Source organism: Nicotiana tomentosiformis, chromosome 2 (genome assembly GCF_000390325.3).
Source record: "Nicotiana tomentosiformis chromosome 2, ASM39032v3, whole genome shotgun sequence".
NCBI lineage: Eukaryota > Viridiplantae > Streptophyta > Magnoliopsida > Solanales > Solanaceae > Nicotiana > Nicotiana tomentosiformis.
The window spans coordinates 119,438,298-119,465,596 of NC_090813.1; the positions used below are offsets into that span (position 1 = coordinate 119,438,298).

The window sequence follows — 27,299 nt, forward strand, 5'->3', positions numbered from 1 at the left end:
TAAACTGTTCCATAGCTATATCTCGCACCAACCATCTTTCTGGATATAGGCATCGTCGTATTATGAATAAGATAGAGTTTAGGAAATTGAGTTCTTACAAATAAGATCTACCACACGATCTAGAGTAAGAAGAAAGAGTGACATTCCTAAATGCTATGTAGCCTCCTGCTTATAAGTGTGGTGCACAACACATCATAAACAAGACTCTACTAGACACGACTTGTAGACTCCCTAGAACAGAACTGGTCTGATACCACTTTTGTCACGACCCAAATTGATGGGTTGCGATGGGCACCTGGTACCTTACTTAACTGAGTACCAACATAACGTATCATTCGTATCATTCTATCATAGGTAAATGAACTGGAGTAAAGCATGAAGGAATACAAACTTATACATATAACATACTGTCCTATAAGACCAAAATAATCACTCGTACACTAAACATGGGCCGACAAGGCTGTACAATCTTTCACGTACATGACATATGTCTACAACCCTCCAAGAAAATATAAATATTATAAAGGTCGGGACAGGGCCCCTCCATACTAATCAATACATGTCCTAATCATGCTAACCACATAAGCAACTCTGAAGTAAATGGAGCGCACCAACACCTTCTGCTGAGCTGATAGCCAACTTGGTGGACTCTTGACATGTCTATCGGGACCTGCGGGCATGAAACGCAACGTCCCCAGGCAAAAGGTACGTCAGTACAAATAATATACCGAGTATGTAAGGAATGAAAATTAGTAATTAATAGACATGAGAGAAACATGAAGTAAAAGACTCAACATGTAGGTATGCATAGCTCTGTAAATCATTTAATACTTTAATGTCATGTATATGCATATAAATGTCATACTATGCATAGGTATAGGTGTTCATAACATCATCAAGCCTCTTAGGACATCCCATCATATCATGTCGGCCACTGTGGGCAAAATCATTAATGTATACCAGCTGATCAGGTGGTGGTGCGTATATAACGCCATAACATTTTTCCATATCCCATATACATATAATATAAGCGTATATAACGCCATCTGGTCATGGGTCAATGTACATGTATAAATGAATGAAATACGTAAGAAATACGTTAATAAGATTTCTTTGAATGTCATTGAATCAATATGTCTTTCGGATAAACTTAATCAAATACGTATTTTTCTGAGACCCATGAACAGAAGATATAAAAATAATTCACATGGGGAATCAAGAATATAGACACCCCTAGTACTTCAATGAATAGAGTCATTTATGAAAATTGTGCGTTTACTCATTTTGTTTGTATCGTATGGATCATGCCAAAAGAAAGAAGTGATAGCCTTAACATACCTGAACCGATTCTCTTGACAATCCCTCTAACACACGTTGATTGCGACAAAACATGTAATGGCCGATCGAAGTAGGGAAAAAATCGTATGAAATGTTGAAACAATTACGTTACGAGAATGATATCTCTCTTTGTGTTATACCTCTCTTTGCTATTTTATTAAGGAGTTTCATGTGAATCCTTTTTTGAGACATCACCCCATTCCTTAGCAACACACATGGACATCACGTTACACTAAATTAAAAGTAGAATCGTATGATTTTATAAATTTTCTCTTTGTGGCTCCTCCTCCACCGTTTCTAATACATAAGTCCCTACTTAATAAGATATGAATAACTTTTATCCTAGTGGTGTGGGCCCCACTTGTGATGACTAATCCAAAAACACAATCCTCCAAAATATGCCACCTTACCATATACTTAAGAGTCATGAATTGGTTCTATATCCAATCTCATGGGCTTCCACGTTGGAACCCTTACACTTATCCAAATATTCACCCATTTTTTCTTAATCAACTTTGTTAATTCCCCACTAATCCAATAATTAACCAATTACCCATATAAATAAGAATTATCTCAAATTACTTAAAATACTACTCACTTTAACCATACTTTATACGCCTTACTATCATGGTCATGTGGTACCTTGTATGGCACTAGTCCATAAATACGGGGTATTATAGCTTGGCTTTTATCTCAAAATATCAAATTTCGATGAAATTCATTTTCTTCGATTTGCTTACCCTCTCACCTTCACGGATTTACTCATCACTTGTTCGAAGTAGCATAATGCTTATAATCTCAAAATAATCTCATTCCCGAACTTACGTCGATTAACATACGATGAAACTTTAACAAACGAAAATACGAGATGTAATAATGTCCTTATGACACATAAATAAAAAGTACGAGGTAAAGAAAACTCCCTTGGACTTTTTCCATTTCTGAGTACTTGTGAACTCCACCCCTAATTCGAAATGCATTTTTCGCTTTCGCTCCTCAGGATTCTTTATGGAGCTCATCAGGCCAAAGTCCTTTAAGGATATTTGCAAGACCCGCTCTTTTGTTTCTTTCTTGGCCTCATTTTGAGTTGTGGGTTGTTCTTTAGGATCATCCTCAACTTGTTTCTGCATTCATTCACAAGATCAATTCCTACATATTCCTATAAATCCCCCAAAATAAAATCCATATGATGAAGGTTAGATTGAGAAAATGAAGAAGATAGGTCATGTGAGTACTCCCCTGGTAAGTCCAAGACAATTTGTTCCTCATTCTCTTCTACTAAAAATTGTAATTGTGGATAGGTGGATGGGGGTTTGAACTCTTCTTGTATTGCTTCATAATCAACCAAAGCCTCATTTTTAATCATTTCAATTAAAACAGAGTCCTCTTGCAGAGTGAAAAACTCTCTCTATAGATGTTCATCATCTTGGGTATGCTCATTTTCACACGGTAGCTCTTCCATATATTCACCATCACAACGCAACGAGCTAAGTCTATTTACTAATTGATTCACTTGTATTGTTAGGTTGTTAGTGGCTTCATCATCTTGTATAAATTTCTCTTCCATCTTATTTATGAACTTATACATAAGCTCTACTAAACTACCATTCTCCTTTTGAGGTGGTTGTTTCACTTCGCTTTCATTCCAGTCATAATAAGGGTATTCATCCCAACCAGAGTCATAATTGTACCCATATGAATCCTCATACCTGTACGGACTAGAGACAAAGAGAGAGTATTCAAAAGATGAACCATAGGAAGAATACCTATCTGCTTAACAATCAACCCATAGATGATTTCCACCGTATTTTAAACACGTAGCACACCGCTGATAATATTTAGTTGCTAACTCTTCAACCATTTTTTTTAGGCTGGTTATACTCCATCTTTACATTATTTAGAGTTCAATAACAAGAATATGCTCTTCAAGATTTCTCCAACAAAAATAAATCTTGAAGAGAAGTTAACCTACAAACTAAAAAAAATTAAAAGCTAATTCCTGAATTAACACTACAAACTACTTCAAACACTATTGATATCCAATATTCGGCAACGTCGCCAAATTTTGATAAGCGCAAAACACACATTTAAATTGTGCTCACTGGTTAAAGATAGTATAATATAATATCGTGTTCACAGGGATTGGAGTTAAACAGAGTTCTCGAAGTGTCTAGCTTGCTTGCTATTTAGGAGGATGAACAATTGAGATTTATATAATTAATAATCTGACTAATGACAGTCGCAACAAAGGTAATCAAGGAAGTTATCAATGGGAGAAAATAGGGTTTTGACGGAATAAGTGCAAGATAATTGTCTGGGATTTAACGTTAGATAATTAATTTCTAAATAACTCGAAATTATTCCTACACGGCATAAAACATACAATAAGTGCAAAACACTACAAATTAAAGCTCAACATAAGTAAAGTGCAGTGAATTAGAGTGCAATAAGTGACTAAATCACGGGATTATAGTCTACCATCATTCATATTTTAATTTTAGAATTAATGGTTACAAATATTAATTCATGCCCTTTTGACTTAGTCTCTATTTGAGAAAGAGGGACCTAGTCTAGGATAACTTGGCTAACAAGGAATTGGGTTAATTGAGAGTTCGATTAGCCTAATTAAAGGGTTCAAATTAGAGATAGTAAGAACCCGACTTGAGCTCATATCAACTATTTTATTTGATATCCATTTGGGCTTGAGAAAGCCAAATTGGGCAAAATAACTCTTTGACCAAGAGGTATTGAGTGGGTAACGTAGAGTTGAGAGATATAATACACCCCAATCAACAAAACAAGTATAAATGTATTTAACCCATTAGGAGAACACCTAGGTCATGGTCACATCCCTAGGCTTTTAAACTATTCGGAAAAGCGCCAAAAACAATCATTCATTTCTAGTTTATTTTACTTATCTTACAATTGTTAGAGTAATAGTAGAAGTAGAAATCAAGACTTTTTGTTGAAGTATAAATTTAGTTAATCCACTTGCTTTTTTTTAAGTATATACTCCTAACACCCCTGATAACTCCTTGTGGATTCGACCCCGACTCATAGTTGGGTAATTTATATTGCATATGACTATATCATATCTCTCATTGAGGTGTGTTGTGGACGTCACCAGGCCTCTACTTCTAAGAACTCCAGGTCTTCAAGGAAGAAGGAAAGCACTGATGATGATGCTCCTACTACGGTGAGCACCATTATCCCCATAAGGCTTAATACAACCAAGGACTTTGAAAAGAAGTTCCATTCTACTAACTCCCGCACATGGGTTATTGGTGTATACCCTTCTTCCACCTGTCCTTCTAGTTTTCCTGTTATGAAGGAATATTGTGGTTGCCATGATTTGAATATCATCGCTCCTGATCTAGCAGAGCAGGTGACCTTCCCTAAGAAGGGTTTTACATACGTTTACACGTACCCCTTCACTTTGGGCCCGTTCTCATTGAGCGAGGGACTTGACCCCATAATCTTGGAGTTTGGCTTCCGCTATCAAGTCTGCTTGGCACAGGTGAGCCCTTCTATATGGCGGACTGTAGCATGTCTTTGGAGGTTATTCCAGAAGAGGGGGGAAGATCTCTCCATGGCTCGAATGATGAACCTTAATTCCCCCAAGATATTTCGTGGTCACTATGCTTTGCTCACCAGCATAAATGATAAACTTTAGCAAACGTGGTCACTATGATTTGCTCACCAGCATAAATAATGACAACGACCATGGATGAATGAAGCAGTTCATTGTAGTTGCCACCAGGGATATCATCCCGGCCACAACTCCATCATTTTCTGAGTCATGGATTCGTACACATAAGTTCAACGTCTGTCTCTTCTCCGATTAAAGATTATTTCATGTTGTTACTGATCCTTATATTTTTATTATTTCAATAACTCAGTGGACACCACCAAGGGTTAAAGGCTTGGACCAATGGGTCCAGAAGATTTTGGTTGTTACTATGCTTGAGACCCACCGGTGTAAAGAAATGGACCTCAAATACGGGTGGAAGGCCAAAACACAGGGTAAGATAATTCTCCAATTAACCTTGTTTTTACCTCGCATGAAAACAACTGGCTAACTTCTATTTTTGTTGAATTAAGTCTTCCGCTGGGCTCTGTTACCGTCCCCGAGGAAGACATTTTAACTGATCCTACAGATGCGGTGAGGTTGTTGCAGGAGGCCTTCACCCAAACATGTGTTATCAGGCCTGCTTCTTGTGCATGTGCTTCTTCTTGGAGTCCTCTTAAAGAGAACAAGCAACATAAAAGGTGACGCTCCTTTACGATTGAGGGTAAAAATAAAATGGTGAAGAACGTCGCGCCTGATCCAGCCACCGCCACTATGTTGATTGACGATGATGGGTGAGCCAGTGATGAAGGGGCTTCCCTATAGAGGAGACGACGACCTTCATCAGCTCAACATAATGCTCAGTCTGAAGATGCCATCCAAGCGCTCTAGAGAGAGTGTGATATAGTGAAAGATGTCAATTCTCGCTTCCAGGCCCCAGTCGCTGATCCCGGTACCGTGAGGCTGGGTACCGGGGCTCTTCCATCTTCGGTTGATGAGCAACTAATAACTAGCACTATTTTTGCCGCAGTTGTTTCTCAACCCGCAATGCCATCAGTTTTATTTCCTTTTTTGTCACCAGCAACTACTACATCTTCCCCACCGGCCGCAGACACCCAAGATGAGGATGTCCCTCCTCCTCAATCTCTAGTCCATGGGAATTTCAGGCATAATTATTCGCCTTCCTCCACAGATTCTCATAGGAAGAGGAGCGTCTCCCTCTCGGCCTCTACCAAAGGGGCCTCCTGGTTCAGCCTGATGTATCTGAATATTTTGGTTCCGATTCTGCATTCTCGGGAACTGAGGAGGAACTTGAAGGGGATGACAATGAAGGCCAAGGTCCCGAGCCGATGGCAAATCCGCCTACTTGTCTTGGGGGTGCAGATGCTTCTTTTCCTCTATGTTCTGGGGACGCAATAGCTTAGTTTTTTTCTTTCTTTTTTTTCCTTTGCTTTTCTTTTTCATACTTTTGTACTTGTGCTACTTGGCACATTTGTTATATATAAAAGTACTTTTTCGTTTAAGCATTGCTCAAATTTTACTTTCTACGTCGAGTTATGCAAGGCTTCGGGTGCATTTTCCCCTGATGGCATTTTGGATTCTAGGCATAAGTTCTTTCAGAACAAACCCTTTACTGTGAGGGTTTAATAAGAGAGCACCCTCTTATGTTTACAGTACTCTTGAAGAGGACGCCTTCTGTTTATTCTGACACTAGCATTTGAAGTATTTGATTAACTTTCAAGTGATAAAATTAATTCATCACATGGACAAGAAACAAGATAAAAATAAAGGACTTTACTTTATTCCTCCCATTTTCAAAAGTACATAAGTATTCATTGTGCTACAAGAAATTGCCATTACTCCTAGCTAATTTGTACAACTTATTTCTATGGGGCTGGCTGCGCAGTCCCTGGCCTCGATGATACATCTCTATTTTCGGATTTCATAGCCCCCAAGTGTTTGAATGCGAAGAATGCGAATTTGAGCACTGAAAGTCTTGTTTTCTTTGATGACTCCACTAGAGAATGGTTGGATAATCTTTGGTTCCATAATAAGCTTTACTTCCCATTAGGAACTTTTGCTATAGAGCCAAAGACTATCTAATCACCCCCAGTGGCTTGCACTCATGAACGGTAGGGTAACCTTTTTCCTGTTAGCAAGCTTTATTTCCCGGTAGGAACTTTGCTACCGAGCAAAAAAATATCTAATCATCCCGTAACGGTTCATTGTTTCCATGCCTAGTCATTTAAAGGTCTTATTTCTGCTGACGATGCTTCCTTCATAGTATGTTTTCCGTTCCTGTCTCGATAAAAACCTTTCCAGAAAACCCCAATTGGGACAAAAACTAGACGAAGGATAAAAGGGTGCAGCACATACTTTTAATATTAGAGATCCCCGTCAGCAATAGTACCTTTTGAGGTGTGCCACATTCCGGTTACTCGGCAATTTTACCCCATCGTCATTTTCTAGTTAGTATGATCCTTTCCCGACGACACCTGAAACCCGGTCGGGGCCTTCCCACGTCGGACCCAACTTTAGTGCATTGAGCTCCCATGTGTTTTTTAGTTACTTTTCATAAAACCAAGTCTCCTACTTTGAAATAACGGATATTGGCCATTCGATTGTAGTAACTTTCCATTCTTTGTTTCCGGGCCACTATCCGTATATGTGCCAAGTCCTTGCATTCATCGAGCAGGTCCAATCTGACCAACAATGCTTCATTGTTTGCTTCTTCGTCCGCACGAAAATATCTCATGGTAGGTTCTCCCACTTCCACTGGAATCAAGGCTTTTTCTTTGTACACGAGAGAGAAATGTGTCTCTCCCATGCTTGACTTGGCCATCATTTAGTATGCCCATATCACTTCCGGTAACTTTTCGGGCTATTTGCCTTTGGATACTTCCAATCTCTTTTTAAGATTTTGAATAATTACCTCATTTGTTGATTTCGCTTGACCGTTTGTGCTCGGGTTGTATGGCGGTGATTTGATTCTTTTTATTTTCAAGTCTTTAAGGAATTTTGTAACCTTTGCGCCTATAAATTGTGGCCCGTTGTCGCAGGCGATCTCTTTGGTATCCCAAACCTGCAGATTATGTTCTCCCACAAGAAATCGACCACTTCACGCTCGCCAATTTTCTGGTAAGGACCTGCTTCATCCCACTTAGAAAAGTAGTCAGTTAAAATCAAAATAAACCTTACTTTACCGGGAGCCGATGGCAGCGGCCCGACTATGTCCATCCCCCATTTCATGAATAGCCAAAACGACAAATCAGAATGCAATAGTTCTTCTAGTTGTTGCACCAACGGTGTATGGCATTGGCACTTGTCACATTTCTGAACATATGCCTTAGCGTCATGTTCGATCCGGGGCCAGTAGTATCATGCCCTAATTAGGTTTAATACCAAGGAGTCCGCATCCGAGTCATTTCCACATATTCCTTCGTGAACTTCTCTCATGATGTAACTAGCCTCGGAGACTCCTAAACATTGGGCGAACGAGCCTTGGAAAGACTTTCTATACAATTGGCCTCCCCTAAAGCAGTAACATGCTGCTTTAGTGCTCAGTGCCAGGGATGCTTTGGGATCATCGGGTAGTTTTTCATACTCGAGATAGTCAATGATCTAATTTCTCTAGTCCCAAACCAGATTGGTCGTGTTTACTTTATAATAATTGTCCACATCTAATATCGAATGCATGAGTTGCACGACCGTACAAGAGTTTGATCCCTTCATTTTCGTGGAAGAGCCCATATTGGCCAGTGCGTCTGCTTTCGCATTTTCCTCCCTCAGAATGTGGGTGATTGACCATTCCCTAAACCGTGCGAGCAGAGTGTGGACTTTCACTACATATTATTGCATACGTTCTTCTTTGGTGTCAAAGATCCTGTAGACCTGATTTACTAGTATTTGGGAATCACACTTGATTTCTATGACCTCGGAGTCCATTCCCTGGGCCAGCTCGAGTCCTTCAACCAAGGCCGCATACTTTGCTTCGTTGTTAGTCAAGGGAATAGTTCTTATGGCCTGACTTAGGGTTTCTTCCGAATGCGTGATTAATACTACCCCGAGCCTGGACCCTTTCATGTTGAAAGCTCCGTCCATGAACAAGGTCTGAACTTCTGATGTCATTTTTGACACCATCACCGCTTCTTTGGTGGCCAAAGGTAGCAGTACAGGACTAAAATCGGCCACAAAGTTAGCCAAAACTTGTGACTTGATCGCAATCCTAGGTTTATACGTTATGTCAAATTCACTCATTTTGACTGCCTATTTGGCCCGTCGACCTAAAATTTCAGGTTTGTGAAGGATATTCCGCATGGGAAAGGTTGGCACCATGACAATCGGATGACATTGAAAATAAGGCCTAAGCTTCCGAGCAGTGAGTACGAGAGCTAAGGCCAATTTTTTTAGATGTGGGTAGCGCGTTTCTGCCCCCGTTAAATTTTTACTAACACAATAGATAGGAGATTGTGTACCTTTGTCTTCACGGACTAAAACGATACTTACCGCCTCTAAATCCGCTAAGTAAATAAAAAGGTGCTTGCCTTCCTCCAAATTCGATAATAATGGAGGGCTCGATAAATACCTTATCAAATCTTCCTGAGCCGGTTGGCATTCCGGAGTCCATTCAAACTTGTACTTCTTTTCAAAAGCGAAAAGAAGTGATGAAATTTTTTCGAAGATTGGGAAATGAATTTGCTTAAAGCGTCTAGTCTTCTTGTTCATCTTTGAACTTCTTTCACACTCGATAGTTGGTCGGGGAAGTCCTCGACGGTTTTAATTTTATCGGGATTGACTTCGATCCCCCTTTGTGACACCAGGAACCCTAAGAACTTACCGGAGCTGACTCTGAATGCACACGTTTCGGGGTTAAGCTTCATATTATGCTTCCTTAAGATGTCAAAGGTTTCTTGTAGGTATTTAAGATGATCACCTGCGCTCAAAGACTTAACCAACATATTATCTATATAAACTTCCATGGCTTTCTCTATTTTTTTTTCAAGCATCTTATTCACAAGCCTCTGATAAGTGGTTACGACGTTCTTAAGCCTAAAAGGCATCCCGTTATAGCAATATGTGCCGAAGTTCATTATGAACGAAGTTTTTTCCTGATCCACCAGATTTATTTTGATTTGGTTGTACCCGTAATAGGCACATGTGAAACTTATCATTATTTTTTGGAACCACTACTATGTTAGCTAACTAGTCGGGATACTTTACCTCTCGGATTAAACCGATATCAAGAAATTGAGTTACCTCTTCTTTGACAAATTTGTTTCTGACCTCGGCAATAGGGTATTTCGTTTGCCTTACCGGAGGGATGTTAGGATCTAGGCTTAACTTGTGCACAGCCACCTCTGGCGGAATACCTGTCATATCTGTATGCGACCATACAAAACAGTCAACGTTAAATTTAAGAAATTCTATAAATCCTGACCTAAGCTCGGGGTTTAGTCCTGTCCCTAAGTGGAACTTCCTCTCCAAGAATTTCTCAAACAATGCGACTTGCTCGAGTTCTTTCGTTGTGGATTTGGTTACATCCCTTTCTTCTGGTACCTAGAAATATCTTGGTACCTGATAGGATTCCGACAACTTCTCCCCCCTGTTGACTTTGTTCGGATCGGGATTAAGCGTCGGTTATTGTAATTACTATGCTTCATGCTCCTTTCCTTTGCTACTCAAAACAGAGATCGCATTCATCTCCCTTACCGCCAGTTGATATCCTATTATTTGTTTAATTCCCTAAGGAGTTGGGAATTTTGGAAGTTGATGGTAAGTTGACAGCACAACCTTCATGTCGTGCAACCATGATTTTCCAAGAATAATATTGTAGCCCATATCGCTGTCTACTACTTCAAAAAGAGCAGTCTTACTAAATTGAACCCAATGAGGAGCTTTGTGCCGGAATGATACTTCCGATCAGCTTGGCTTGTTCCAGCACTCTCCATTGGATAATATTGGTCGAACTTCCTGCGTCCAATAAAACACGTTAAATTTTAAAATCTAAAACAATAAGAGAAATTACCAGGACATCGTTGTGCGGTAGTAGAAGTTCATCTACGTCCTTTTTTGTGAAGGTGATGACGTTTTCGACGACTTATCAGAGCCTCTTGCTATGGGTCACTGCTACCTTTGTATTTTTCGCTGCCAAAAAGGTTACACTATTAATCGCGTTCCCCTTGAAAATCATATTGATCATTAGACAAGGGGGATCTTCTCCTACTTTTGAAGGTTCCACATTATCCTAGTTGTGTCTGTAGTTATTGTTAGCCTGGTCGCCTAAGAATTCTTTGAGATAGTCATTTTTCAGAAATATCGCTATCTCCTCGTGCAGATGACGGTAGTCACCTGTCCGATGGTCGTTAGTCTCATGATACTTGCACCATAGATCAGGATCCTTTGACAAGAGACATATCTCATAGGCCTCGGGAACCATGCTTCCGTAATGTTTCTCATTATCGAAACTAATTCAACCACGTTGACGTTGAAATTATATTCGAAAAACCTGGGGTTGGTGGAATCCCGGGAGCTCGATACCTCTTTCTCTTGCAATGATCTGTTATTTCGGACGCGATCTACTCTCATCTCGATAGGGAACCTATCTGCCGACTGAAAACCTTTGCCGTATCTTTCAGCCCTTTCGTAGGGCAAAATCCAACCTTTGGAAAACCGTCGGTCTGTGTCAAAATCGGCCTTCAACTTTTCCTTATTCTTCTCTCGGTCCTGGCCCTTGGACGATGCCGAGATGGTCATCCTATATTCTTACTTTCGACTCATAGCGATTGTGGACATCTGCCCATATTGTTGCCTTGAACTCGAGCAAACTTTTTATTTATTTCCGGAAAGCGTCCGAACTCGGATTCATCCCTTTAGTAATTGTCTTAGCTTTCCATAAGTCCGGCATAACGGGTAACAACATTCTTTCCTTATGAAATATGGTCACGAACTCCCGCAGGAATTCGGACTCCCCTTGTGCAAATTTGAATATGTCGGCCATTCGGGTTTGTACCTTGCTGGTCCTGGCATGGGCCTTGATAAAAGAATTCGCGAGAATATCGAAGAATTCTATTGAGTGCTCGGGTAAAAGTGAACACCATGTTAGGGTCCCTTTCATGAGGGTCTCCCCGATCTTCTTAAACAAGATTGAGTCAATCTCGTGCGGAGCTAAGCCATTTCCCTTCACTGCTGTTGTATAGGTGGTGATGTGCTCCTAAGAATCCGAAGTCCCATCATATTTTGGCACGTTTGGCATTTTGAATCGCCTCGGGATCAACTCCGATACCGCGCTTGGTTTGAACGACATCTGGGTGTATTTCTTTAAGCCTGGTCATTCTAACACTAGTGGTGTGCCCGGTATTTGATCCATTCCGGCATTTATTTTCCTCATAAACCGCATAAGTTCGGTTTTAAAGGGATCGTAATCGTTATTGTTATAGGATCTGTTGTAGTTCCCCGTGGCTATGTTGAAGTCGACCTCACCCCTAGGGATGTTCTTATCAACCCTTTTGTACTATTCGATTTTCGGGAGCACCAGGAAGAACTGGGCCTCTCCCATTACTGTTGTTGGAAGCACCCGGCAACTCTGTCATGACCTGATCCTACCACAAGAGGTGGACCATAATAGTCTTTTGTTGTTCCGTCAGGATTCTCATTGTTTCCGCAACATGATCGTCTTCAGCATCATCATAAGTTGCCTCATGAACATGTCATGGATATTGCCTGCCACGGACCGACGTGGCCTCATCCCCCTCATTGCGGGTATCACTGATAAAATCTTCCTATTGATGATGGTTTCCTTGTGCCTCAATGTTGTGCATGATGTTGACATCGTTATCTGCCATTTTTATGATTTTTCGCTAAGAAATAAAGAATTAAACAGGTTAATAATAGATGCAAGGATCAACTCAATTACGCAACCGTCTAAGCCCCATAGTGGGCGCCAAATTGTTTACCCATAAAATGGTTTAGTTGAATTTGTAACGTGATTTATAGATAAGTAAATTGATTTGATACCAAAATAATAAATAAATTAAATAAAATGCAAGACTTAGCATTAAAATCGAGATAAGACACTGAATAGCTTGGTTTCGGGAGCAGAGCTTCTGAAGGCAGTAATAGCAATATTAATAAGTAAAAAATAAAATGTTATTGAGCTTTTGAATAGTATATAGCAGAAGTTTGTCAGAAAATTCGTCTGCTTTCAATGGTTGTTGAAGTCACTATTTATAGTTGCACCTAGGGAACAAGGTCCTAGGATCATGCACCTCTTAAATGACAATTATGGGGGCCATTGAGAAATGTGTAACGGCAAGCTATGAATGTCATATTCTATATAACGAACTATGTATTTAACACTGCAGAATATTCCTCATTGAATGCTATCGGATGACAGACATTCATTTATCTTCATGAGCAATTTCTTTTAGGGGGCTTTCCGGTGCTAATTGAAACTGCTGCCCCCGGTCTTGATTTCTAACTGTTTCACTTTTCATCTATCTCTGATTCCACGTGTCGTTCTATTATGCGAGTATTTAATATGAACTAATTTTACCCTATACAAGTTCTTGCGCAGATCATCAATCCTTCGCACTGTATTTCTACTTGAGTGATTGCCAAGATCCTCTTGGTGTCTTTCACGTTTTGTTCGACGTGATCCCTGTATCAGTACTCCTCATCTGGTGGTGTATTAGTTAGATAGTTTATATAAGTCCAAATACATATAGATCCCCTAAAGTTGGCATCAAATTTCACTTTAACATACCAACCGAGACTTGTTCCAATTAAACACTTTAATATCAGTCATTTTGTACCTATCAAACCCCTCATGACTAACCAATACAAAAAATATAATGGGTGGAGTTCACACGCTTGACATGGCAAAACGAGCAAATGAAAAAGTTCCATGTGGCTTTTGAATAAAAAAACTTTTGAGAAAAATAAGTAAATAAAACATCAATAAGAAAAAAAGATAAATGAATAAAACTATCGTCATCACCGATGTCGTAGCCCCCACCCACTATTTTCTGGCAAATTCTCCAAATATTCTTGCACTGAAACAAAACCAGATCCATAGCAATGGCAAACACAAGGTTGCTCGATGGCGGAGTGTGTTAGGTGAAACGAATGATAGTGATGGCAAGGTAGTGATGGAGGGAGCTTAAGGTCGGCGAAAAAAATGGTGTTTCTCGGTCATCTTCTCCGGTTAACTCCGGTAGTGACTATTGTTTTTCTTCAGAAAGCAAATAGGGAATCAATGGCCATTTTAGACCTCATTTACATAAGCAAACCATCACAATCTTTTTCATCTTTTGCCATTAAATGTTTTGGTATTATTTTGTAGATTTCATTATTACTTCTTTAAAGATTTTCAAGAATATTGCCTCTTTCATAGTGCTTCCCGCCTGCATAAATTACAAATGTCGCACCTAATAGTACTATCAACAAAGGCAACATTCAGAAGAAACATCTGTAGGTGAAGATTGAAGAGGAAAACGCTTTCCGATATAGTTGTTAAGGGAGGCGGTGACTGTAAGAATACTAAATGTGGAAAACTAATGTGCAACTACTACATTTTTTATAGTTTAAATATACTGAAAAATAAAAATTTTGGATTCTCACGCTCCTAGAAGAAGTGTTGGTACACACTGTGCCACATAAGTTGTATGTGTCTAATAGGAACGGTTTAAATATAGTTCAAGTGTTTGATGGAAAACACTGTTAGTTTAGGTGTCTAAGTGGAAATCAAAGTAAAGTTTAAGGGACTGATTATGTATTTCCTTTTATATAATAAAACATTAGTTCGAACATGTTAATGGAATACAAAATTAATAGAGATTAATAAGGACAAATTGCATACTTTTTTTTTGGTGAAGCAGAAAAGATTTTATTTATCACCTGACCAACACTTACAAATTAGGTTTACATATGCATCAGATAGCCCTACTTTCTATCCTCATATATACAATTCCCTCCTATACATTTTTATCTATAGAGTGTTTCAATCCAAGCTTTGTCCCTTCTTGAGTGTTTTCTTCCCAGTACTTCATAAATTTTGTGCTTGCAATTCTGCTTTATCTGGCTGCATAAGTGCCCTTGCCTTAAGACCTTTTATTCCCATAATGCTACATTTCTTTCTTTCCATATGTAGTAATCCACAACTGCTAATGATGCTAGCACAAATGCCCTGCACATTTTCCCTTTAACTTGCCTTGTCATCCTTCTGTCTAGTCCTCGAAAGTCTATGTTAGTTACGCCAATATTCAGCCATCTCATGATATCTCCCAAGCATTCTTTCGATAATTGACATTTGAAAAATAGGTGTTCAATTGTTTCCTCTTCATTACCACATATCACACATAAATTGTCTTGGCTAATTCCCATATGCTTCAGTCTATCCTTTATCAAGATTCGCTTGTAGGCTGCTAGACAACAGATGAAGCTGTGCTTAGGCATGTTTATTCCATTCCATACCCACCCTCTCCAAGGCCAGTCCTCCGTAGCCCCTTTTTTCTAGCTATAGCCACTACTTAGTGTATATTCCCCTGTAGCAGTTAGCCAGTTGTTTTGTATATAACCTACTGCAAATTTGTCTCTAATTATGCATATTTTCCTCCAATACCAGCTACAATCTTGAAGAGGTTTGTATTGCCACCATGCACTCCCTTTTAAGTAGATGTGATCCACCAATCGTACCCATAAGTTGTTTGTTTTTGCTGCTATGTTCCATACATACTTTGCTACTGCCGCTTCATTCCATACAACAATATCATGTATCCCTAGTCCACCCCGCTTCTTTGTTCTACACATTAAATCCCATGCAACCAGTGCGGGTTTGTTTGTTTATCATCCCATAAGAAATTCCTACACACTCCTATGATGATTTTGATTACTTTCTTTGGTAACACAGAAATGGTAGACCAATAAGAGCGTATGTGCAGTAATACAACATTTATTTGCACTACTCTCCCTACATATGATAGTTTCATTGACCCCCAATACTTCACCTTCATAGTCAGTTTATCCACTAACATTTCACAATCCATTGCTGATAGCTTCTTTAGTGATATGGGAACCCCAAGATATCTGAATGGTAGTGCCCCCCTCTTGTACCTTCTCAGCTCACACAAATCATTCAAGCATTGTTTATCCATGTTGGCACTGAAAATATTTGATTTTGCAGCATTTGTGGTGAGTTCAGATGCATTAGAGAAACTTTGCAATCCCCTTAGTATCAATACTATATCTTGGAAATCTCTTTTACAGAAGATCAGTACATCATCTGCAAAGCAGAGATGATTCGGTTTCAACCCCTTGCACTTTGTATGGTAAGCAAATCCTTCTTGGTCAGCCACCAGTCTCATTATTCTTGTAAAGTACTTCATGCATATTATAAATAATAATGGAGATATTGGATCCCCTTGTCTTAGTCCTCTCTTTCCTGTAATGTTTCCATATATGCCACAATTGATAGCAATTGTATATTGTGTTGTTGTAATGCATGTCACATCCAGCGAATGAATTTGCAGGGAAAGTTCAGTGCATACAACATTTCTTCTACAAATCCCCATTCCACCGAGTCATAACCTTTCTTGAGATCAATATTTATAAGGCAGCATTTGGTAGTGTTCTTCCTGTTGTAGAGTCATACTAAATCTTGACAAATTAGAATATTTTGAGCAATAGACCATCCTTCTACAAACGCACTTTGATTTGCTGAGATTATTTCAGGCAACACTTTCCTTAATCTCTGGTACAACATATTTGATATAACCTTATAGACAGTATTGCAGCAAGTTATAGGTCTACAATCACCTACAGAGTTTGCATGTGTACCTTTTGGGAAAAGGGTGATCAATGTGTTATTCAGCACATGTAGTAGTTTTCCAATTTTGAAAAACTCCAACACCCCTGCAGTTAGGTCCTTCCCTATTATTCTCCAACTAGATTTGAAGAATTGTCTCCTATATCCATCCGGGCCAGGGCTGTTATCCCCTGCAATTGCGCATAATGCTTGTTTCACCTCATTTTCTTTGTATGCAGCCTCCAGTGTCTTTCTGCTTTCTTCAGTCACCACAGATCATCTTTTCACTAATCTTCTACAAACATGATCTTTACCCCCCTGCTTGTACCCAATAGAGTAGTGTAGAAATCAGTGAATACTTTTGTAATCCTCTCCACCTCTGTAATGTTTTTCCCATTTATATCCCTTATTGAAATTATCCTATTTGTTTTCCACCTGGCTTTCATAAAACTATGAAACCATTGCATTTTACACTTTTGCATCATAAATTGACATCTAGCTTGTTCTCAATTAGTGCACTTCTGTGCTAACTTCATCTCCTGCTTATGTAGTTCATAGTCCAATTGATTTGCCCGAATTCTAGCTTGGCATGCTAGAAGTTCCTCTTTTATTTGGTCTGCTTTTTTCTCCACCTCAATAAACCTACTCCTGTTAATATTCATTAAAACGTTTTTCATCCAATTCAATTTCCCAACCAATTGATATTGCTTAGTCCCTGTAATCTCCAGCTGCCAGCTTTCTTCCACTTTTATCATGAAGTCTGGTGCCAGACTCCATATATTAAAGTATTTGAACTGTTTCTTCATTCTGTTGCCTCAACTTTCCCAGCTGATAATAGCAGGGCTATGATCATACAACCCTTCTTCCATGTAATGAACTGTGGAAGCAGGGAGCTGAGACAACTATTCATTATTTACTAATACTCTATCTATCTTGTTCATAACTTTGTCATCCCCTTCTTGTTTATTATTCCAAGTGAAGTAAGACCATGTTAATCGTAGGTCGCGTAGGTCACAAGTTTCTACACAATTCATAAACACCTTTGTTTCTGCCATAGTGACTGGTCTTCCAATCCTCTCTTATCTATATAGGAACAATTGAAATACCTCACTACACCCCATAGTCCATGTATCTGATTACATAACCTTCTTATATCCTCCCATAATTCTCTCCTAAGGGCTTGATCATTGAACCCATAGACAATAGTAATGTATATTTGCTCTCCACTACCTCTATGTTTTACTTTATAGTGAATTAGTTGTGCAATAACTTTGATCAGGTCCACAGAAGTTTTCATAGTAACTATATACGTCATCTCGGATATTTTTGCAAATTTATGCTAAAGGACTAACCATTACAAAGATTAAGAGAGGCTCGTTGGGCCTTTTCCCTCTTAAATTTTGTTTTCAGGATCCCAAATAATCTAGCCTTTACATTATGCAAAAATAGATTTGCTTCTTTCTGCTTTACTAGTTTATTTAGGCCCCTTACATTCCAACATCCAATACTATCTATTAGGAGAGGGATATACCTCACCCTTCCTATTGTTTGGTCTCACTACAGCTTGCTTATCTCCAGGGCTGATGAGCTTGCTATGTTCTCCTCAAACTTAGTTGTCTCCTCATTTCTTTGTGCTAGTGCAGCATATGAGTTCCCAAGTTTCAGAGTCATCTCTCTTGATACTGTTGTCTTACTATTCTTCCCAGTTCCTCTAACAAGTATAGCATAATTATTTCTTTTCTCGGGTTCATTCTTCTTTTGTTATATCTCTTGCGTGACTTTTTTTTATCCTCCCTCCTTCATTCCCTACTGTTCCAGTAGTGTTTTTAGGTCTTTCCTGCCTACCCTTATCTGCTTTTTGTTGATCATTCTGTATTTTATTTTGGCCTTGTTGTTCCTTAGCATCCTCCCTTCGCATGTATTTCCGGCATTCCAGTTGCTCATGCCCAAAGTTGTTACATGTGGCACAAAGCACTGGCTTCAACTCATAAACAGTTCTTTGCTCTATAATCTTTCCATATTCATTTTCAAACATGACTTTTGATGGATATTGCTGGTTAATTGACACCTTAACAAGTATTCTAGCAAATGTAAGTCGCCATTTCTGCGATGTAGCTCTATCTGCCTTCAATGGCTTTCCCACCATGCCTGCAATTTTTGTGAGAGCACTATTTCCCCCATACTTGATATCCAATCCCATGAGTCTAATCCATAGAGAAATTTTGTCAATAATCTCATTTTCATATCAATGTCTTGTTTCCATGGTTTAATAACAACTGGCATTTTATCAAACATCTGGACTCCTTCTTCAACAGTTTTGATTTCTTCAGACTGAAATCGCACAAGGAACACCCCATTGTTAACGAGTGCCACTTTGTCAATTCCCTTGTTTCCCAAAATTCTCCGAAAATGCCCATCCATTATTGACAATTGAGGGTTAGAACCCAGCACGTAGCAAATTGGCTGTTGATCTCCAATACTTAACTTCATCCTTGATATCATCAATTGTAATTTTGACATTTTGATTGGTCACTTCCTCACTACATAAATTGAATCCCTCAGTCGTAGGTATTGGCCCTACTACTTTACTCCATGAATTCATGGCATGTTGTGATTGCCCCAACCCTACTTCCTCCACCGCCTCTTCTTCTACCATATCTTCCCATGAGCTTTTTCCGTTACTCTGCGCCATGCAATTCTCATCTCTGCTCATCGAATTACAACGAGCTAGTGTGTATCCATATCTACTTGAGACAATTCTAGCGGTACGATTTATTGAAATACATGGATGCTTTGTGTTTTCTTCGTATCTGCTGATTGCGGTACAATTTGCTTTTCACCATTTGTGATAGTGCCTTGCCTTTGTTTCTCTCTCCCCTCCCCCTCCCCCCCCCCTCCATTTTTCGATTTCCTGCCCATGTTCAGCTTTCACTGAGAGAAAACTTGATTCTAGAGAGAGAATTTAGTGGTTGTAAAATATCTTTTTTACAAATTGCATCTCTATTTCTTGTCTCAATTTTGACGACATCAATGAGAAAACTATCACACACTTATGTGGCACTCTCTTAAATAATTGTATGATTGTATGATCGTATGTTAGAGAAGAGAAAAGTGTGTCTCATATAAGGGTTGGAGAAGAGAAAAATGTCTCATAGAAGAGAAAATAATATTGAAACCATAATTGGGCCTCCCATTACGGGCCTCATTGGGCTAAACCTCGTTAGATTATCCTGGCACATAAAGTGCACCGCTCGACTTTCATTATGACACTTATAATTAATGTTAAAATAAGTGTTAAGATATAAATAAAATGTTAAAATAAGTTATGAATGTTTAAATTTAACTAACATGTTTTTAGGTAATGCATGTAGACCTATTTTTCCAGCGGTACTTGCTTTCAATATTTTCATAGATAGTGATAAGTTATAACAACAACAATAACAACCCAGTATAATTCCACTAGTAGGGTCTGTGAAGGGTAGTGTGTACGCAAACCTTACCCTTACCCTAAGGTAGAGAGATTGTTTCCGATAGACACCCTCGGCTCTCTCCCTCCAAGAACTCTCCATCTTGCTCTTGGGATGACTCGAACTCACAACCTCTTGATTGGAAGTGGAGAGTGTTTACCACTAGAACAACCCACTCTTGACAAGTTGAATTTCTTAATTATCTTTCTGAAAACGGTGCGTGGAGTCGAGAACAAAAATTGGTAACAACATCTTTTTCCCGCTAGGGGAGGAGGATGTATCGAGGGGGTAAATGTAAATGGTCAAGTGCAGTCAAAGAGAAACTTTTTGCAATCAAAGGCATAATTTTGTCCCTGACCTTGGGGTTTGAGTTTAATCTACTTTTAAGCCAAGTAACTTTTTTGTTGGAAAAACTCATCAACAAAGACTAATAGATGACCTGAGAAAACATTAATGTGCAGTAGATTAGACAACGTTGAGATTGTAAAAAGAATATGCATGGACTGATTGTCTTCTTTAATCCAAAGTTAATGAAGTGACGGGTTGTTCTACTTTGGTAAAAGAATGCAAACCAAGGTTAACAAATATCCTCTTCTTTTACTTTTTACTTCTTGTGTCTTTATCTTTTGATGGGCTGGAGTTTTGTCCAGAATTTGAAACGCTACATGAGATAAACTTTGGCACGAAATATTTTTGTAAAAGTTTTGAGATTTGTTAAAACATCGCCCTTTATTTTCTGTCTTTATAGTTTACATTCTTTTTCATGAACCAACTCAAAAAAAAAAAGATTGAGATTTGGCTTTGGGATCATTGTAAAAGGTGATGGACATTCAAATTATAAATAAGGTATGAAACCAATTCATGATTCATCATCAAAGTTATTACTAATATACAATTAAACTGTACATATTCATTTTTTATTCTGAACTTTTTGCACAGACTTATTATATATTTAGTATCACACAGACATCTCTTCTTTGCAATCTTTATATCTTTGGGAGTTTATAGGCAATGCCAACAAGTGCGTATCTAGGTTAAGGAAAATTGGGTTCACGTGAACTCATGCTTCTCTTATTTAATAGTATATAATAATATTATATTTTTTAAAATTTACTTAAATATACGTGCGTGCAACAATGTTCTAAGACTCATATGGTGCAATAATCATTTGGTGTACCTCGACAAATAAAATTGGTGGTTCAAATCCTACTTTGAACGATCATATATATATATATATAAACACTAAAATTTTCAAAAGAATATAATTTTAAACTTATAATTTTTAAAGTGTCGTGGCTTCATAGTAAGAGACGAAAGTTAAATCGGCCACAAATATAAATTTTAGATCCACCTTTTTATAATAGTACACATATTTTCTTGAAATCCTGAATCCGTCTGCCACTCGTTTATTTTTTCGTTTAGCTAGCACGACTGACTAGTTAGCGGCAGGATACAAAGTTCAGTCTTTGCATCATTCAAAGAGGATAGTTTCAAGTAGTTCAGCAGTAATTAAATTTGAAACTGAAAAAGAAAAAAGGAAAACGGTAATAATTTCATGTCGTTTCCAATGAAAACAAGTGGAGCATTTCGGTAAGCAAACCCTTCCATTCAGAAGCAAACAAGAAAGAATAACAAACAAGAACATTAAAAAGACTGAATTGAAGAGAGGTAAAGATGTATCACCTTTTAATTTTATATATGGCGATTCAGGCTTTGAAAGAAAGAGCCAAGAAGAGCACATGCAACAGCTGTTGCTCAGAGGGAAGCTGAAAACTAAGGCTCATTAAAATCAGCTCAAGGAAAGGGACCCTTCTTCCCTATCTATTGCCCTCTTGTTATCCCCCAACCACCACCCCAAAACAAAAGGAAAAGGCAAAAGTCCAGCTTTGGAATACTATGCTGTCTCGATAATAAACAAAATTGTGTATACGCGTATATAAAGTAGCAGTGTTTTGATATATGGTTTAAGGAAGAAAAAAAGACTTTTGAAATCAATAGCGGCGAAGTTAAAAATTCTGGTAAGAGGATTCAAAAAAAATCTAAAAATGCTACCCCTAAGATTTGAACATGTATTTCTCTTGTGTTAAAAATGTCAAAAATTATATAATCTAAAAAAATAATTTTTACCCTATTTACACATTATAACTTTTCCAGCAGTCAAATGGCTATTCCCATGGCATGTGGCTCAGCCACGATTTGGAACTTGTAATCTTAATTAAATTCGTTGTGATAATTTTTGTCCATAAAAGCATAATATTAAGAGAGATAAAATAAAAATTAAGATCAAATTCTTTTTTATATATAAAAGATATTTTTTAAAACAAATTAATAAAAAAAATATTGTCACGTAGAATGAGTGATAATGTTTCATATATATGGTCGTCCTTCCTTGAGTTGTCATATATTGCATGCAGTCTCATCTTAACACATAGAAGACCAATCCCTACCTTCCCGTATATTAATCATTGTGTTCCTCAGACATACCTTTTAGCTCATTTGGACTTGCTTGTTCGCCCTCTTTAATTTTTGGTGTCCATTTTTATTCTTTCTTATTTCTATAAAGGAAAAGGCAAACCATATATGCATTACTTTGAACAGAGTGGAGTCTAACAATATTAGCATATTGAACCTTCCCAGATAATCTTTCGGTTGCTATAAGCCCATGCAAATTAAATTTATTAAGATCTACTCTATCTTTTGCGTTTCAAACATACAATAGGGATAGTCCTGTTTTTTCTTTTTCGTAACTACTCTAGGTTTATCTACTAAACGTCACTTTCATTTTCCACTATAATCACAAATATTTGTCTTATCGTGAATATTTTAGGCATAATTGGAATTTCTGTTTCAGATTTGGTGAACAATACATAGTGATCTAGTAGGCACTAATTAACATAATATATACTATTGCTAATTACACGGTTTATTGAATAATATGTGCAGGGAAAGCAATTAAGACTGTCTTATCTTTTTGGGCATGGTGGTGGAAACAGCATACAAATTCAGCTTTATCAAAGCGAAAAGTGACAAAAAATAGTAAGGGACACTGACATTAAAATGTTGTGGCCATTGATGTACTAAAAAACAATAGAAATCAAAGATAACTTATAAATATGAATTTCATGATCTTTGCATTCTCATTACCAAATGATTAAAACAATCATATAATCATAACAAAAGTTGTAGTGAAATCGCATTGATATTAAAAATAATGGACACCAAAAAGACATAATATATAAGACAAATATTCATGATTATATTGTATAACGACGACTAATTTAATAGTGTATACATACCTTTAGAAACCTGCATAAATTGAAATTAAAGGTACAGACAAAGAAGAAGCTTATAAGAAATCAACCTTTCTAACTTGTTGTTTAATTACTGGCTAATTACCTGTTTGAAATGGGGTTTGGACCACTAGGAACTTCATGAGCACTAGCATTCAATAATTTGTCTCTCCATAAGTAGGATGGCGATTGATGAGCTTTAGGGTACTCATGTTTACCTCTTCTACCCATAATTGGAGAATATTGAACTTTTTTACTAGCAATTTGATCTTCTCTCAGTTTCTTCTTGACAGCATAATGATCTACTGATGAATGATAATTAACTCGTAAAAGATTCGGTTGTAGTTGTCCGTCTTCGGCCATAACAGTGAGAAGTAGAAAGAAGAAGAGAGTAAGTAGTGAGGCAATATTGTAAGGAGAAATGAAAGAAGAAGAAGTAGTAGTCATTTTACAGGAGAGAAGCTAGAAAGCCATCCTTAGCCATAAACAAGTACAAAAATACAAGAAGATCAACTATTCAACACTAGATGTCTTCGACGAACAAAGATATTGCATGTGTGGGCTTTATTGTTGATAACAAGAGGGGCTAACCATGTGAAAACCCTAAAAAAAAGAAAGCAGAACTAGCTAGCTTAAACTAGTTTGAAAAATTAGGGATGTAACTTTAGGAGATGTAGTTCAAAGATAAAACGCATGGAGAAAGAAAGAGGAAATAAAAGAGAGAGAAAAAAGAGAATCTTGAAAGAGATAAAGTGGGAAAGGGAGTTATGAATTATATTACTTTATCAATGTCTGGTGACCTTGAAAGATTACAGAAAGAGAGATGGAAGGAGAGAGAGGAGTATTGTTTTTTGTTTAACCATATTCTATCTATAATTTATTAACTCGACTAATATAAATTCGTGTATTTGTGCAAGATTTATTTTATTAATAAAGTATTTCTTACTAGTAATTTTTTTATTCTTAAGGTTAGAACTAGAGAAGTGTGATTAAGAATAAATTGATTGCATTTATTCTACTTATACATGTTAATCGGGCCGGGATGACCCGTTTACAATCCGGTTCAGCCCGGGTCAGTCCGGTACTGTAGCGTGGGGGCGGGCTGGGACGGGTTGGGCGGGGAACGGGTTTCAAACGAACAGTTTTTTGATACCGGTGCACCGGAACCTGCTAAACCCGTTAACCCGTTAACGGGCTACAGCCCGGTTCAGCCCGATTTTTAACTTTTTTTTTTTGACTGTTGCCAACGGTCAAATTCAAATATGACAGTTGGCCAACGGCCTTTTTTTGCAGAAATGGCCATTTCCGCCTACCCTCTTAAGTAAATAGCCCTCACACCCCTAGTATTTGATAAATTATAATTTTAACATTTTAAAAACTATAAATAGCCCCCCTTCTTCTTTATTTTTTCCTCACAATTCACTCTCTTACTACTCTAATTCTCTCTTGATATTATTGATTATTGTTCTTAAATTCTCAATTACTTATTATTTCAAGTTTCATCAAATATTTAGTTTAGTCATTACAAAATTATTATTATTATCAAATATCAAGTATTCAAGTGAAGTGTGGTGTCAACTATCAAGTATCGATCTATCAATTGAAGTTTGGTTTTTGATATCAAATTTAGTGCGGCATCCGGAATCCCGGTACACTCGTTCTATATCTTTCTCTTCTTTGGTATATATTTATTTTATTATTTACAATCATTAATTTAATTTACATAATGGATATATTTAGAGCAGCCAAAAAAGCATGCACTAGTAGAAGTGGTAGTAAGAAAACTTTCAAAAGATCAAGAGGTGGTGCTTGTTCTTCTAGTAGCTTTACACATTAAATGTAGATTATGAGGAATTTCAAGAAAATTATGGTATAGATGATGATTTAGATGATAATTTAGATGATATTCCATTTTCATCACCTGATAATCTTGAAACACCACCAGCTACACCTGGTAGTACTAGTCAAACTCAAAATATTAGGGGTGGAAGTCGTGGTAATACAAGTAGGTCTCCCCTCCCTATTAAGAAGAATCTAAGATTAAGAAGCAAGTGTTGATATTTTTTTGACAGACTAGAAGAAGATAAAAATTATGTAAGATGTAGAATTTATAAGGATATTTATAAACATGAGACCGGTAAGGGAGGGGGAACGGGTTAATTTCGCAGGCACATGGTAGACAACCACCCTCTTGATTGGGGGGTAGATGAGGAAGATGGGAAACAAAAACTTAACCCGGATACTGGAGGGTTAATGGGTAAATACGATATTAAGAAAGATCGGGAAGAATTAGCTAAAATAATTATTTTAGGTTGTTTACCTTTTAGTTTTGTTGCTTAACCATATCTTGTTACTTATATTCAAAGAATTTATAAACCTTTGTTTAAAGGTATTCCTAGAAGTACTTGTAGAGCTGATATCTTTAGGCTTTTTGGACAATATCAGACATATATACGTTATTTGTTCGCCAGTCTTTCTTGTGGAATTTCTCTTACTTTTGATATTGGTCGTGCTGTAAATGGTAATGATTATTTGACTGTTACATGCCATTAGATAGATGGTAATTTTTGTATGAAAAAACGTATTATTGCTTTTAAATATGATGAAGATCAAAGTCATACTGGTACATTTATAAGTAAAACTATCCATGAAGTTGCTATATTTTATAATCTTGTAGAAAAAGTTTTTTATGTATCATTTGATAATGCTTTTAACAACAATGCTGCTATTACAATATTAAAATTGCATCTACACCCATCACTTCCTGAAATATTTCATGTTAGATGTGCATGTCATATTTATAATTTGATTGTGAAGAGTGACCTTGAATTATTTAGAGATGATATCACTTTAGTTAGAAGAGTTGTTGGTGTAATTCAAGAAAATAATAGAAGTGCTAGATTAAATGCATTTAAAGAAAAATATCTATACTATGAACTAAAACCAAGACTCATGCCTGAAGAAATAGTTACTAAGTGGAATTATACTTATTTATTTTTAAAATGTTGTTATAAATATAGAATGCCTATAACTGAAGTTGCTAATTCTCATTGTACCGATCCTAGCCGTTTGTTAACATCTAGAACTTGGGATGTCATTGAAGATGTTGTAAAGTTTTTACAAAAATTTTATGTGGCTACACTTGAGTTTTCTGGAGCTTATTATCCTACTATTGCAAATGATTTAGTTCATATTGCTGAAATTTCTCTTTTACTACATAATTTGAAGTAGAAAGAAGGATATACTTCTGTTGTTGAATCTATGCTAGATAAGTTTAAAAAATATTTTTACCCAATTCCCCCTATTTACCTAATTGGTGTTATTTTAAACCCTTCTATCAAAATGGCCACTTGTCGCCAATTAATTACTGCTTTATATTCTTATATGAATATTGGACCAACTGAAACTCCTGATATTGACACTTGTATTTCTGATCTACACAAATATTTAGAAACATTATATAATTATTATGCTAACATTGTTGATGCTTCTTCTGCTGTAGATGCAAATATTCCTTCAAGTTCAGTTTCAACATCTGGGACCAGTGCTTTGGATGATAATGATGGTGTTGAAGATTATTTGATTTGGTCTACAATAGGGGAGCATCAACAAACCAGTAGCAGGAATATTGATGAACTTCAATTCTACTTGCAAAAGTCAGCAGAGCCCCGCACAAAGGAATTTCTACCACTGGGTTGGTGGAGGAGCAACTCAAATCAATTTCCTGTTCTTTCGGCCATGGCTCGAGACGTGCTAAATGTGCCGATTTCAATAGTCGCATCAGAAAGTTAGCCAAGTAAGGCAGCAACTAGGAGATACCCGTCATTCATTGGATA

The 27,299-nt window shown here is 37.5% G+C and overlaps 1 protein-coding gene across 1 annotated transcript; it reads right to left on the minus strand.

The window, feature by feature from the left end:
* Nucleotides 1-15,013: 15,013 nt before the first annotated feature.
* On the minus strand, nucleotides 15,014-15,358 carry LOC138905494 (uncharacterized). The gene has a single exon (XM_070194018.1). It carries the CDS (start codon nucleotides 15,356-15,358, stop codon nucleotides 15,014-15,016), a length of 345 nt encoding a protein of 114 aa, XP_070050119.1.
* Nucleotides 15,359-27,299: the final 11,941 nt, after the last annotated feature.